Consider the following 13,938-nt stretch of genomic DNA (forward strand, 5'->3'; position numbering starts at 1 on the left):
TTCCTAAACCGCGCTAGAAGCACTGGGTTTTAAAATGAACCTTTCAAAATGAACCTTTAAAAATCAACCTTTCGAGATGAACCTTTCAAAATTTAAAAATTAAAAACAAAAACAACAAAAAAAAAAAACCAGTCCACCAGGATTTAAGCAGTTCTTAGGAAATCCAGCGTTGATTTGATGCAAAGCAGAACGCAGTGACAAAAAAGGGGGATAAAAGATATCAGCTTCTAGCGTCAGAAAAACTTTTCCAAATTGGTCTTCGGCCACATTTCCATTTTAAGACTTAAAAAGAAAAAAAAAAAAACCAACAAAAAACCCCACAGAAACAAGAGCCAGCTCAGCACATATTGCAGAGGTTTGGTTTTTTTTTTGTTCTCATAGAAGCCACAAGATCTCTACAGGCAAAGGAGGAGAAATAATCAATACCAGAGCTCTTGAAATGTTTAATTGGAGAGGGTTTTATTTTCTGCGTAAGAGAGCTGGAACTATACAGCTGGTTTGCATTGGACCGAAGCTGGGATATTTTTTATTTTTAAATTTTTTTTAATTCCCCCCCCCTTTTTATTTTGCTAAACAGAAGCAACGCAGCGTAACTGGAAAACAACGCCTTACAGTGTTTAAACCACAAGTGGGATTCAAGAGGAGCCGGAGGAAAAAAGAAAACAAAAAACCAAAACCCCAACCCCCCCCCCCCCCCAAAACCCAACAGCTTTCTAGCTAAAAAGAAAAAAAAAAATCCAAGATAATGTCCGTCCTACAGAATGGCATCCTAAATAATAAAAAAAAAATAAAATTACGGAGCGACTCCAGGCTGTGGAAGCACAGAGCATCCTATGTACCGCGACGGAGTTGGGGCCGGCTACGGATCTGCCTGTGGTGGCAACCACTGGCCAGGAACTCTTCTTTGTCATCAGACCCTCCCCCCCCCCCCCCAAAAAAAAAAAAAAAGGCATCTTCAAGTTTTTCCAAGAGTTGAAAGCGATGGCAGGAGCAGAGGGAGCTGCCGGTGCCACCGTGGGGAAGGGATGGAGGGATGGGAGAAGGGAAGTTGAAGGGAAGCTACGGACGGACGAGCTGGCTCCTCGTTTGCTACCCGCCGGGTTTAATTGGTTTTTAATTAATGGGTTGGTCAACCCACCCAGAGCGGAGCGAAATGGCGTTGGGGCTGGTTCCAAAAAATAAAAATTTAAAAAAAAAAAAAAAAAAAAAGTGGAAAGAAACATGCAGAGGGGTTGGGGTGTTCGTTCCGTCCCAGCACCTGCCGTTCGCACGTCGCGGCAATAAATAATTGGGGGGGGGTGGGGGGGGGGTGGGGGAGGGGGGAAGCACTGAAGTGTGTGACCTTTAGCATCCACCATCCCTCTGCTTAAGGAGACACGGCAACAGGACTCAAGCGGCTGTGGCATCCCCCCCCCCAAAAACGTTGGGTTTAAACATTCCCTCTGCTGATGAAAGACGCTACTGGCTTTATTTTGGGTGGGGGTCTCACCCTGGGCTGACCATGCACCTCGGCGGGGGGGCAAAACACAGGGGCAGGTGCCACAGAAGACACTGAGATATGAAATAAGCTTTTTTTTTTTTTTTTTGCTTTTTTTTTTCTCTTAAATTGGAGATGAAGTTCATTTGGGAGAGTGCAGGGTCGGAGTAGGTTTTGTTTTTGTGGTTGGCTTTTTTTTTTTTTCCCGTTGTTGGTTTGTTTGTTTTTTTTTTCCGTTGTCGTTTTATTTATTTTTTTCTCTCCTTTCTTCCCCTCGCCCTTTTCCTTTCGACGGGTCACCAAGGCACTTCACTCCGTGCGTAGGATGATGTGGATCCCTGATTCTGTGAACACGGGGCCGCTCATCTCACCAGCCCTCAGCGCAAACGAAGCATCTTCGAAAGGTTTCTGCATCTGACCTGCGGAGAGCAGACACCACAAAGTTTAATTAAGCCCGGCAACAAACGCAACATCTTCCTAAACAAGCAAACCTCCAAAAAAGCTCCCAGGCAAACCACAAAGTCACCAATTAATAATCTGCAGGTTTGTTTTCAGCTGCTGCCCGAAGATGATGCAAAATGACGCGTTCGCGTACGCAGAATTTTTTTTTTCTTTTTTCAACAGGGTTGGGTGTTGGTTTTTTTTTTTTCGGATCCTACAGACACAACTGCAGGGAGGAAAGATACTCAGAGAGCCGTGGACCCAAAAGGAAGAGAAAAAAAAATCTGTTTTGCAGACTCACTGGCACAAGCGGAGGCCAGTCTTGCAGCCGGGAACGGAACTGATGTTCGTTACAAGTGGCGCTAAATAATTGACAAGGCACACAGGGATCATGGCATCACCTAAATAAAAAATTGCTTTTCCAGGGGCTCCAGTCTGCCAGCCACAGAATTCCAGGAGATCTGAGTAATCCAGGCTGGGGAAAGCTGGAGGTGCTGGGAGGAGGGACCCCCCCACACCCCCCCCGGGGGAGATTCACCAGCGGCCTCCCCCGCGGCTCGGCAGGGTGGGGGGAAGGAGCGAGCAGAGTGAGGGGCTCAGCCAAAAAATTCAAGCCCAGAGGAAAGACAGCAGCCGGCTACGGGGTGGGGGGTCCAAGGGGGGGCACTAATTTCCCCCGTGACACAGGTCAGACCAGAGAAACTGCCCCCCCCCCCCCCCCCCAAAAAAAAAACCAACCAACAAACAAACGAGGTTTTACTGATGCCAGCAGGTCCAGGTCTCACCGGGCGGGCTCTCAGCAAAAGCTTCAGCAGCAGGATGAGACGCAAAGTGCCCCCCCCAGGACGGAGGGGACCCGACAGTGCCCCCTCCCCCCAGCACAGAGGGGACCCTTCCTCCCTGCCAGCAAAGGCTGGGGGGTGACAGTGCCTCCCCCCCACCCCAGAGGGGACCTGACAGTGCCCCCCCACCCCCAGCATGGAGGGGACCTGACAGTGCCCCCCCCCAGCACAGAGGAGACCCTTCCTCCCTGCCAGTGAAGGCTGGGGGGTCACAGTGCCCACCCCCCAGCACAGAGGGGACCTGACAGTGCCCCCCCCCCAGCACAGAGGGGACCCTTCCTCCCTGCCAGCGAAGGCTGGGGGGTGACAGTGCCCCCCCAGCACAGCCAGATGCCAATCTCTTTGCAAATTAAAGCTTCCCGCCCCCCCCCCGAAGCCCGCACATCCCAGAGGCATCGCATCTAGCCCGGCAGCATCTCCAGAATTTATCTTTTTCTTTAGCACCTCCCTCCCTCCCTCCCTCTTCCTCTACCGAGGCCGTTAGATGCCGCAGAAGATGCTCAATTCCTCCCTTCTGGGATCAGTAATAGCTTCAGCTTGGCATTTTCCCCTTCCAAAATAAAAAAATAAAATATGTTTTATCACCGGAGTGACCTGATGCATACGGCTTTCCAGAGTTTCGCTTCTCTCGTTTCAATTAATTGCGAGAAGAGGCGGCTCACGAGCTCCAGTGACAAAGCCAGCGTCGTTCCCCTCGAATTTTTGGGGGGGTTATTTTCCACTAGGACCTGAAACCTTTACATCAGACGAGGTACCAGCCCCCCCACTACACCACGGTGGTCTTCCTCAACCAGCCACCTGACTTAATGCTGAAGGGTTTGCAGAAGACAGATTGAAATGGTTTCACGGCTTCGCCTCCCAAGTAACCCGTCCTCCAAGTTCTAACGAATTACTTTTTTGGGTTGGGTTTTTTTTTTTTTCTATTTATTTGGCTTCAAAAGAGGTAGAGAGGGGGTTGGACTGACAGCTCAGGGGTTTGGCCACCACGCATGGTTCCAATGCCATCTAGTGGAAACCGCCTCTTGCAAAATTTCCTTACATTTTGGTGCAGCCAGGAAAAAAACAAAACAAACCAAAAAAACCCCCCAAATCAATCTCTTCCCCTACGTCTCCGAAGAGCACGATGAGCTGAGCACCCGCTGAACCCAAACCAGCGGGCACAGCACCCTAGGATTAACGCTTCATTCCATAAAATCCATAAAATCTCGCCACCCCCCGCCTGAGTGGATGTGTTTGAGGAAGCAACTGCTGCGACGCTTTGGGATACGGATGGGATCAACGAATCCAGCATTCCCCCTCCCCGGCAAGAACCTTCCTAGACCCTCTTCAAACAAAATACGCACGGACACCCTCGTCAGAAAAAGCTTTTGGGTTGTTTTCCTGAATATTGTAGCCGCACTTGGGACGTTTGTATTTTCCTCCTAGCAGAAATTACGGCAAAAAGCATCCCTAAGACAAAGTTCAGTGCTACACTTCCCCATCCGAAAGATTTTTTTTTTCCTCCCACGCCAGCAAATCTCTTTCACGACGCAGCATCCACCGGCCTTTTGTTGTCGCTCCATCACTGCACCCATCGAGAATCCCGTGTAACAAAACCTCTCACCGGCACCATTATCTCAGTGGGCTGCGACTTGATCTTATTTCCACAACTCGTTAATCACTTGCCAATAAAAGCCGAATCATTTCTCCGCCGTGCCGCTAGCCAGGCTTAGCCGCCTCCTCCTGATTCAGCGCTCATTATGCTGCGCCACCGGATTTCCAGTCAGCATAGCTGGAAAATCCTTTTTTTTTTTCCCAGCAGGAAAAGCCAATTTCACGAAGGGCGTTTGCACAACATCGCCTCTCAGCCTGGAATAATATTAATCATTGCATTCCTAATTGGTTTAACTTCCAGGCATCCAACGACATTTCCCGCACAGCGGGCTAACCTGGCATCTAAATCCGTTTTTACCTTCGGCCCTACGTGATGAAGCATTATTAAACCCCCCTTCCCCCTGCCAGGAAGATCAGGATCGACCCCGTGACCCCGATCCGGCGTCCACGCCGCCGGGCTGAGCTGGGCTTACCTCTCCCAAACGCACCCAGATCGCCTCCCGCTTTGGCCGAGCTGCAGTCGCTAAACTGGGAAGCCAGAGATTCAAAATCCTCTTCTCCCGATTTTATCTTCTGGATGTAGCCTGGAAAGAAGGGAAGAATTCAGGTGGGGGAAGGCAAAAAGGGGGGAACCCCCCTCCCCCCCCTGCTCCCCAAAACCTACGCACACGGAACGAGGCTTTCAGACCCCCCAAGAACAGAGCCAGAATTAAACGTCCATAACACCCCAAAAGTGCCTGTCTCAGCTTTTCTTCCAGCTTTGCACCGTAGTCCATTTCTATTTAAGTTTCTATTAAATAATAAATTCCTGTGCTTCGGGAGGGGGTAGTAGGCAGAATCAACTGGGTTTTTTTGGTTTTTTTTTTTATCGGGCTCGAAAATAAGATGAGTTTTTGATTGCAGAAGAGCTCACCTCACCAGAAGAATCCCCGAGGAGTGAATTATTTGTCAAGACAGCTTTTTAAAAGGTATTTAAAAAAAAAAAAAAAGTTGTAGTCTTCGCAGCTCCGCCTCCCTGTCCTGAAGCCAGCAGATCCCCCCATCCCAAGCTCGTAAGAAGATAAATTAAGAGAGAGATCATCTTTTCCAATCAACAGCTTGTTAAAATTATTATAGAGCCACTCATTACAGATGCTGAGGGCTCTCGGGGCTGGGCAAAGCACAAGCGCCCCCGACACATCCCTCGGTGCCGCCCGGCAGCTCGTCACAGACCCTCGAGACCAGAAAATCCCGCAAAGCTCCACGCGCCTCCCCAGACTCCAGCTCCTTCATTAAGAGGAGCAGGATCACTAATTGAAATCCCAAGCCAGCACGGGTCCGACTCGCTGCCACCCCCCACCAAAATGCAATTTAGCACCGGTTGCAAGAAACGTTCCCGCAGGAGGACGGCTGCGTAAAGCCAGACAAACTTAATTCTCTCTAGAAACCCTTTTAATTTTCAAGCCCCTCTTTCCAGAAAACCTCCCGTCACCTTTTGAAAGAATCTCTAAGGCCTGGCTTCCATTTTAGACCTAAGCAGCCTCCTACCTTCAAAGAGAAACACCGAGAAGCGACCGATGAATGGGAAAAAAAATGAGAAAAGAAATGCAGTTTCCCCCTCTCAAAGCTGTTCTGTTTATTTTTTTTTGGTTTTTTTGATCACCAAGCTTCCTATTTCAGGTCGGTCCCGCGCAAGCCCTGTAGCCTGCATGTATAAAGAGCCTGCACTTTGCTAGATAAGTCTCTAAAAATAATAAATATATATATATAATACCTAAAATTGGGCTGAGCATGGTTTTTTCCAGCCGCAAGTGAGGGTCAGGCATGTTAATTCCAGAGCTAGGCATTATTATTTGGAGGCACGCTCCCACAAAAAGGAGAGGGCGGTTTACGATGCAAAAAGATGAGGAAATAAGGATTTTTCCAGCTCGTTTTAAAGGCTAGGGAATTTTATCCAGCGGAGGAAATATCTGCAAGGGCTGGGAGCAGGTAAGAAAATCATTCTGTAACGAGCGGAGCGGAGGTTGACGTGTCCAGCAGAAGTGAAAAAGCAGGCTAGCCGTTTCTTAATTCACTCCTTTGTCGCAGTTTCACGCTAACAAGACAAAACTAAGGGATTTTAAACCCTCCAGCCCATTTTTCCTCCCCAACTCAGTCTTCTCTTTCTGCCACTAGCCTCAACCTTTGGAATCCAGCAAGGTGTTCAGGACGGCTGGGTTTGCTTTTCCAGCTGGACAGACCAAAAGAAAAAAAAAAAATGGGAAAAGGAGATTGATTAGCTCTTGTCCTAGATTTTAATTTTTTTTTTTTTTTTTTAAGCAGGCGCCCTGAATGTAACTTTCTACAGCTTTTGAATTATCTTAATACCTTAATAACCTGCTCCAACAGAAAACACCAGCGCTCAGCACCAAGTGAGATTATAACGCGCGCGGATCCTACCTGCTGCTTAGATGCACGCGTGGAGGCGGAAAAAGTCTACCGTGCAAGTCCAAAACTTTACAAAACTTAAGACAATGGCTATTTATCCTGCATTAAAAAGAGAAAAAAGGATTCTTAATCTGGGTGGAAGACAGTTTTAGGAAAGAAACCGGTACCAGTTCATCCTCTTAAACTAAGCTGCTTGAGCACCAACACTCTACTTGCTGACAAAACGGAGTTTATCCTAAAAATACCTATTTGCAGCACCATAAATACGTATCTAACTGCGCAGAGCTGCAAGCACCCGTCAAACAGCGCACCCAGAAGCATCAGGAATTACAGCTTTACGATACGTCCTGATGTCAAAGTAATGAAGGACCCAAATTTAAGGATCAGAGCGTTGATGTTTATATCCCAAACCGGTCACGTCGGCACTTTCCGAGGGGTCAAGAGGGTTTCATAAGCTTGCAGAGAAAACCAGCTACGCCTTGAAGTAGAATTTAGTTATTAAAACTTCCTAATTTTATGCCAGCGAGCAGCCTGAGAGCAAAACCCGCCTGTCAGCTACGGGAAGGTTTTCCTGGAAGAAGCCTAAGGCTTTTTTTAAAGCCAAGGAAGTTGTTTCAAAGCACCTCTACCAGAAGAAGACACCTTGTTTCTAACCTTTGGCTCCGTCAAGCGGGGTTGACAAGACTTTTCCCCAAATGATCTCGGCTGTTTGGAATAAATTACACAGATTAGTGTAAAAAAAACCAAAAACAAACCCCAACAAACCACTGTCTGGGTTTTAATAAAGTATCCCTAAAAATCTCCAGGGCTAAGTGAAACCAAATCATGGGGTATCAGCGCAAAAAAAAAAAAAAAAGGAATGGCAACGGATGGTGCTGAAATGGGGAGTGCTGGGGAAGAGCAGCATCCAAGGGATGGCGCTTTGGGATGAATCCTGACCGATTTTGCAACAAGAAACGGAGTGAAGCTAACGGCACACGTGAGTAACGAGCTGGAGCCGGGGGCGGGGGGGGGGGGAAGCACCGTTGGCAGGAGGATCAGAATATTAAACGTGACCCCAAGGACCCGGCGAGATCCAACGACACCAAGTGAACTCACGCACCTATTTACAAACACACACACACACACACACAAAAAAACACAACCAAAAAAAACCCCAAATAAACCTGCTGTCTGCAGAGAGGCTCGATCAGAAAGAGGAGGACGTCAAAAGGGAATGACAAAGCACTCCAAAACAGGCAGTGTGACTTTAAAAAAGCGAGAAGCTCCTGGTATCTTCAGCAGAGAGAAAGGCAGGAGTAAACGCCCCAGTAGAAGGCACAGCCAAGAGCTCAGCTGGAATATTGCACAGCACGATGAACCCACGCTCGAGAAAAATTAATTGAAACTGAAGTGCAAAGGAGGGCTAAGAGCAGAAATGGCAGAAGGGATGACCTACATTCCCAGAAACTAAAAGCCTGGTTGGCTCAGCGTGCAAAACCAGGCTGGTAAAGAGCAGGGTTCTCTAAATGCACTCGGAGGTCAGCACAGGGAGGGAATTAATTAAGAGTAATTAAACACCACCAATGCAAGAAACAACGGATAGAAACCGATCAGACGCAGGGTTTAGCTGGGAAGCAGGCTTTTCTACACGTCAGGGCAGGATACCCCCAGCTGCCCCTCGATGAAGCGGGCAGAGGGGACTAGGAGGTTTTCCTGCCGTGAATACCAGGGTCAGGCTCAGCTCTGGAATTTCCTCCCAACCCCGCATTCCCTGGGATGTTATCGCCGGTTGGAAAAGCACCCCGAGCGCTCCAGCTCCCAGCGGGAGGGCGAACCCCCGTTTCATCCTCCGCTGCGACTCCCTGAACGGCTTCCAAACCACCCAACTGGAATATCTGACATCGAGTCAAGTTCACCTCCCGAAAACATTTATCTTCAGGATCATCCCCTTTCCCCTGGGAACACAGAATTCCTTCATCTCATTTCTTTCTCGGGTTTTTATTCGTGTATAAACGCCCCAGCTAGATTCGGAGGGAGATCTCAGCCGTTATCCCCTCTCCAAACCAAACATGCCAAAAAAAGGAGACCTACTTAGGCAATTCCACGCTATAATTCCATTCCCCAGGTACGGTACATCTGTTCAGGGAAGTTCGCCGACGCCTGACTGTCAGGAGCCGCGGCCGAGCCAAGCCGCCCATCCTCCCGGGAAGTTTCAGCTGCTCTAGAAACAATCATTTTCAAGAAGCCACCAGAAAATAATTAATCGTCACCTGATGGTCCCTGTGACCTTCCCAGGAATAAAGTTCATTGGGGACAAACGCGGAGAGAACAGGGGTTAGGGTTGGGTTGCTCTGAGAGCGGCATTCCCGCTCCAAAAATTAATTCTCTTTACCAACAACACAAGCGGGGCGTTTACACGAAGGAAATTTTAATCACGACTCCTTCCTCTTCGGACCCCACAGACGGATTATGGAACAAGGGTTATTTGATAGCGAGAAGGCTCGGAAGCTGCCAAGCTTAACCTCATCCTTCCAAAAAGGGAAAGTTTAAATTGTTTCTTTCCCTCACCCTACCACGGAGCACCCAAACCAAGTAAGAACGATGACGACTGTTGAGCCCAAACAACATTATTTAGGCTTCTAAAAATAACCAATTTAGGTAATATCTCCGTATCAAAAAGCCTACCCAGTCACAAGCTCCTGGAACACCTCTCTTAGAGAGAAAAAAAGACAACTTTCCCTTCTAAAAATAGAAATTACCCCCTCTTACAAAGATTCACCAACGCCACGCCAGCATCACGCATCATTTAACCTCTGAGCCGTTAGAACGCTCTGTGCTCGCCTTTCAGTTGAACGTCACTGCAAGAGACGGCTCTAGAATACTTTTTATTCTTAAAAGAATAATTAAAAAAAAATAGGAAGAAGGAGAAGACAGAAAGAACGTGCAGCTCGGCTGAAATATTGCAATCTTTTTATCTTCACACCAGCCTCAACTCCCTTGGCACACACACACATCTCCACGCTAGGCGTGCATCCCACTTCACCTCCTCTGGTCACACTTTTCCAGCCACCCTCACCTGAAGGAGACAATTCCCTCCCCCCCCCCCCCGGAAAAAAATAAAAAGAATAAAATATTCCCATCTGTGCCAGTTCATCTCATCTCCCCTTCCAAAAGGTGGTGAGCAGATACCACCTGCTGGTCACCGCCTGGGTGCTTTGCTTTACTGAGCAAAATTTCCCCTCCCAGGGGTGGCAAGTAAGAAAATCTTTAAATTAATTGTTGATTAGGACTAATGATAGCCAAAACACCCTCGCTACCTTCTCTCCCTCATGGCTGAAGCCGTAAAAGATACACCAGACGCAGTACTGCGGTACAAACCTGCGCGCCCGCAGCGCGCCAGCTAGCCTCGGCGTCCTTGCCGCCAGAAAAAAACCACAGCTGCCCACTAAAGGAGCACGGTCTCGGTTTCAGTTAATCACCGGCACTAATTGAAACCTCACCTTAAGCCCTCAAATTCCTTATGCTAAAAGGGAAAAGCCGGGAGTAACAGCTGGGCTTCGAACTTGCCACGCTAAGAGCAAAACCTCAACGCTGAAGAAACACGACATCAATTCAATTCTACAGCCAGAGTTGCAAGGAAAAACAAATGAACTAAAATAATCGAGGCTGCTGAAATTAACACCGCCTATGATTGCGGAAGGCATGCAGCGCACTCACTCCTAGACCAGACCACAAACCAGAACGCTTTGGGAATTTGGGAAAAACCCGTCGGATCACCCGTACAGCCCTGTGCAGGGTTGATTGCCTCCTACAAGCAACTCGATTTCAAGCAGAGGTTAATTAGAACTTACTCTAAGTTGCTATTAGGGCAAGGGGTCAAGTGGCATTAAATAAACAGCAATGTTTAAAGAACATCTGGTTTATCTTTCAAGAAGTTTATTTTTAATAGAAAAATACACATTTACACAGAAAATACAAACAAACCTCTGAAATAACATTAAAAAAAAAAAAAAAACACAGAGGGGAAGACATTTGGGCCGGGACCTATCTTTATGCCATCGAATCATACAGCAAAATTGTTTCTCCGGGTGGGCTGAGCCACACAAAAGTCCACGTTCAAACCATTTGGCTTGAAAAAAAACCCTTTGCTATAGCAAGTTCACGACACAACCACTCGTCTCGGGGTTCAATTCTAGCCTGAAAACGACTTTTCCCCTTCCAACAGTATCATATTCTCTCTCTTTCTCCTGCCAGTATCATATTCTCTCTCTTTCTCCTGCATTTACTTGCCATTTATAAGCTCCAGTGCCTCATCTTTGGTCCGTGTGATCTTTTCCTGTCTCCACGACGAGGGTCTTCTGGACTGGTTGTGTTTCACCAAGAGATGCGAACACCGCACTTTGCTGGGCTCCCCCTGGCCGTTCTTCCCGCTGCCGCTGGGCCGTTCCCACTGGCTGGCATTTGTGATGTGGTTGAAGTAATAAACACGGCCTGTGGACAGAGGGGGGGGGCTGGGGGTTAAAAAAAAAAGCTCCTGGCAGACCCCCAGCATCACCTCCTCGACCCCCAGTGTCATGTTCCTGGCCCCCAGCGTCCCCTCCTCGACCCCCAGCGTCCCCTCCTCGACCCCGAAGGCATGGAAGACTGGATTTCTGCGCGTGCTTGGCCACATCCACGCCATCAGCTCAAACACCCAAGGTGGGAGAGAAGCCTTTACAACTCCATGTAATTCCCAACGCGAGCGTTTCCGTCAGGAAGCGCCTTTAATCAAAGCAGCAGCCCCACGCAGAAGCAGGCTCCAGCTGCCTTTCCAACTCATGCGGCTCGCCTGGATTAGCGACAAAACACCCACTGACACAGCCAGAAACCACCAACACCCCCAGGCAGCACCCTGCCGCTGCCAGGAGGGTGGGCAGCGCTGGGTTTCTGGCTGAGGGACAAGACCCTGTTTCTCTTGTGTCCTGTTTACAAGGGGGAAGCAGCACAGAGCCTCTCCGTTAAGCGCATCCCACAGCAAACGTGGCTACTGGCAGCAAAGATCACATCTTTGTATGGCGCAGACCCTTCCTTCCAAAAACCCCCTTTTTTTTCTACCAGAAAAGAAGACCTTCCTGCACAAGAGATCTGTATTTTCTCCGGGTAGTGGAGAATGAAGTCCTGTGGAGTCCCCTCTCAACACATTCAGCGTTAGAGCTGGGTAATTCTGCGGTTCCAAGGCCTTGCAGCGCTCAGAGCCGCGCATGCATTTACCTGCTATAACTCACAGCACGGACCGAGGTGATTTCTGCTTCCTTCTAGGGAATCCTTCAGCCCAAAGCTCTCTGCTGAAGCTAGGAGCAGAGCAGGCTCAGGTAAAAAGCCAAAGCAAGGTGAGGGGCTGCAACAGCCCAACTGGACGGGGGGGAATCCTTCAGCCCAAAGCTCTCCGCTGAATGTTGGGAGCGGAGCAGGCTCAGGTAAAAAGCCAAAGCAGAGTGAGGGGCTGCAACAGCCCAGCTGGGCGGGGGGAAGCAAAGGGGCCCGTGTCCCAGCTGCGATTCCAGCCAAGAGCCTGGACCTAACACCGGACGGCCACGGCTCCAGGATGCTTCAGGTGAGCTGGTTCTGACAAAGAAGGGCCCTCACAGACTCCTCTACCCCACCAGCCTCACGGCCTCCCCTCAGGCGAGCGACAGGAACAGCCCAGCTAGAGAACGCGGCCTCCCAGGAACCTTTCGAGCCTGGAAGAGGAGGCCAGACCCCGCTGGAAGGCCCAGCCCCCCCTACCACACAAGGAGCGCCCCCCTGCCCCCAGCAGCCGCTCCGCCCCCCCGGCCGAGGCCCACGACGCCCTCAGGCACAGCAGCCCCGCAGCCCAACCCCCACAGACATCCCCACCCCCAGCGCGGCTCCCCACCCCCCTCCGAGGCCCAGGCCGGGCCCACCAGGCCGCACCCCGACCTGGGCCCAACCCCGGGCCCCCAAGAAGGCGCAGCACCGCGGGGGCGGCCACCCCCCAGCCCCTCCCGGTGGCCGCTGCTCGTACCGGAGCTGCGGCTCATGCGCTTCTCCCAGCCCGCGGGCAGCTTCTCCTCCTCCGCCATCTTCCCTCGGCTGCGCCTCCCGCACCGCCCGCGCCCGGCCCGGCCCCATTGGCGCGGGGAGGGGGCGGGGACGGCCCGCCCCTTCCCTATCCCCATTGGCCCAAGGGAAGGCAGCGCCCAACCTCCCCGCGCGGCCATTGGTGGAAGCGCCCGCCGTTCCGGCGGTCATTGGCTGCGGGCGGGAAGCCGCAGTGAGGCCGGAAGCGGGCCTGGGCACGTGACGCGGGAGAGGACGGTGGCCGCGGGGGGGACAAAAGGAGCAGGAACGCATTAGAGAAACAGCAACGCGCCGCTCCCGCGGCTCCCGGTGCCGCCGCCGCGCCACACAACAACGAGACTCGAGAGACACGTTTATTATAAACCACTTAAACACTCCAGGGCAGCTACAGCAGGTTTAGAGCCTCAACATGGCTCCAGCTGAGGGGCGGGAAGGGGGGAAACGCAGATTGGTGGGGGAGGGGGTGGGTCCCACGGGGGAGCGAGCACCGCGGGGAGCCGGGAGGGGATGGCAGCTGCTACTGGTAGTAGAGCTCCAGGTTCATGCCATCATGGATCTCATCTAGCGGATGGAGTTAAGGAGAAAGACGTAAGGTCGATGGGGTGGTGTTGGGTGGGGGGGGTGGGGGGGGGGGTGGGGCAAAGCTGCAGGACACCCACCCCCCGCACCCCCCCATCCGGTAACACCGTAAAACACCCGCCCGCAGATGGATACAGTCGCCCAGTGTGACGTGATCCTTGAAGATGGTGTACCTGCGGGGACAGAAAACAGCCCTCAGGCAGCCGGTACCAACCCCACCGCCCTGGGGATGGGGGGGCGATGGCCCCGGCTGCCTCAACCCCCCCTCCCCGGCTCCACTCACCATTTCTTGAGCACGATCTTATCCCAGCGGGTGCCGGTCTGCGCCGCGATCAGCTTCTTCAGGTCGCGGATGGAATCCTCGGTGCTGGCGGGGCCGTTAAGGAAACGGGGGGAACCGGGAGAACCCTCACCCCCACCCCCACCCCCACCACCCCCGAACCACCCCCTCCCCCGTTCCCGGGGATACTTGCATTTCACCCGCACTTTCTTGCCCAGACGATCGTTGCAGACGACTTCAATCATGGCTGCCTGAGG

The 13,938-nt window shown here is 51.1% G+C and overlaps 2 protein-coding genes across 3 annotated transcripts in view; both read right to left on the reverse strand.

The window, feature by feature from the left end:
- Nucleotides 1-442: 442 nt before the first annotated feature.
- Nucleotides 443-12,921, reverse strand: PIN1 (peptidylprolyl cis/trans isomerase, NIMA-interacting 1). The gene is made up of 4 exons (XM_055793136.1): nt 12,767-12,921; nt 11,032-11,232; nt 4,827-4,937; nt 443-1,896 (listed from the first exon to the last, which is right to left on the reverse strand). Exons 1-4 carry the CDS (start codon nt 12,918-12,920, stop codon nt 1,787-1,789), a joined length of 576 nt encoding a protein of 191 aa, XP_055649111.1. The 5' UTR covers nt 12,921; the 3' UTR covers nt 443-1,786.
- Nucleotides 12,922-13,162: 241 nt separating this feature from the next.
- UBL5 (ubiquitin like 5) overlaps nt 13,163-13,938 on the reverse strand; it is a 44,752-nt gene continuing 43,976 nt past the window's right edge. For both annotated transcript variants that reach the window (XM_055793173.1, XM_055793172.1), the window contains exons 2-5: nt 13,871-13,932; nt 13,685-13,768; nt 13,537-13,574; nt 13,163-13,383 (exon numbers count right to left, since the gene is read on the reverse strand). In XM_055793173.1, coding sequence (XP_055649148.1) covers nt 13,340-13,383; nt 13,537-13,574; nt 13,685-13,768; nt 13,871-13,926 — 222 coding nt within the window. In that variant the 5' untranslated portion in view covers nt 13,927-13,932 and the 3' untranslated portion in view covers nt 13,163-13,339. The remainder of the gene's footprint in view (nt 13,384-13,536; nt 13,575-13,684; nt 13,769-13,870; nt 13,933-13,938) is intronic.

Source organism: Falco peregrinus, assembly GCF_023634155.1.
Source record: "Falco peregrinus isolate bFalPer1 chromosome 12 unlocalized genomic scaffold, bFalPer1.pri SUPER_12_unloc_1, whole genome shotgun sequence".
Taxonomy (NCBI): Eukaryota; Metazoa; Chordata; class Aves; order Falconiformes; family Falconidae; genus Falco; species Falco peregrinus.

What these genes read in the sequence shown, in the direction of transcription:
- PIN1 (XM_055793136.1), bottom strand. Translation starts at nt 12,920, where the DNA reads ATGGGGATAGGGAAGGGGCGGGCCGTCCCCGCCCCCTCCCCGCGCCAA. An exon ending in GGCACTGGAGCTTATAAATG is followed by an intron (nt 4,938 to 11,031) that starts GCAAGTAAATGC and finishes CCTTCTTTCCAG; the next exon opens with GCTACATCCAGAAGATAAAA. An exon ending in TCTGGGTGCGTTTGGGAGAG is followed by an intron (nt 1,897 to 4,826) that starts GTAAGCCCAGCT and finishes TGCTCTCCGCAG; the next exon opens with GTCAGATGCAGAAACCTTTC.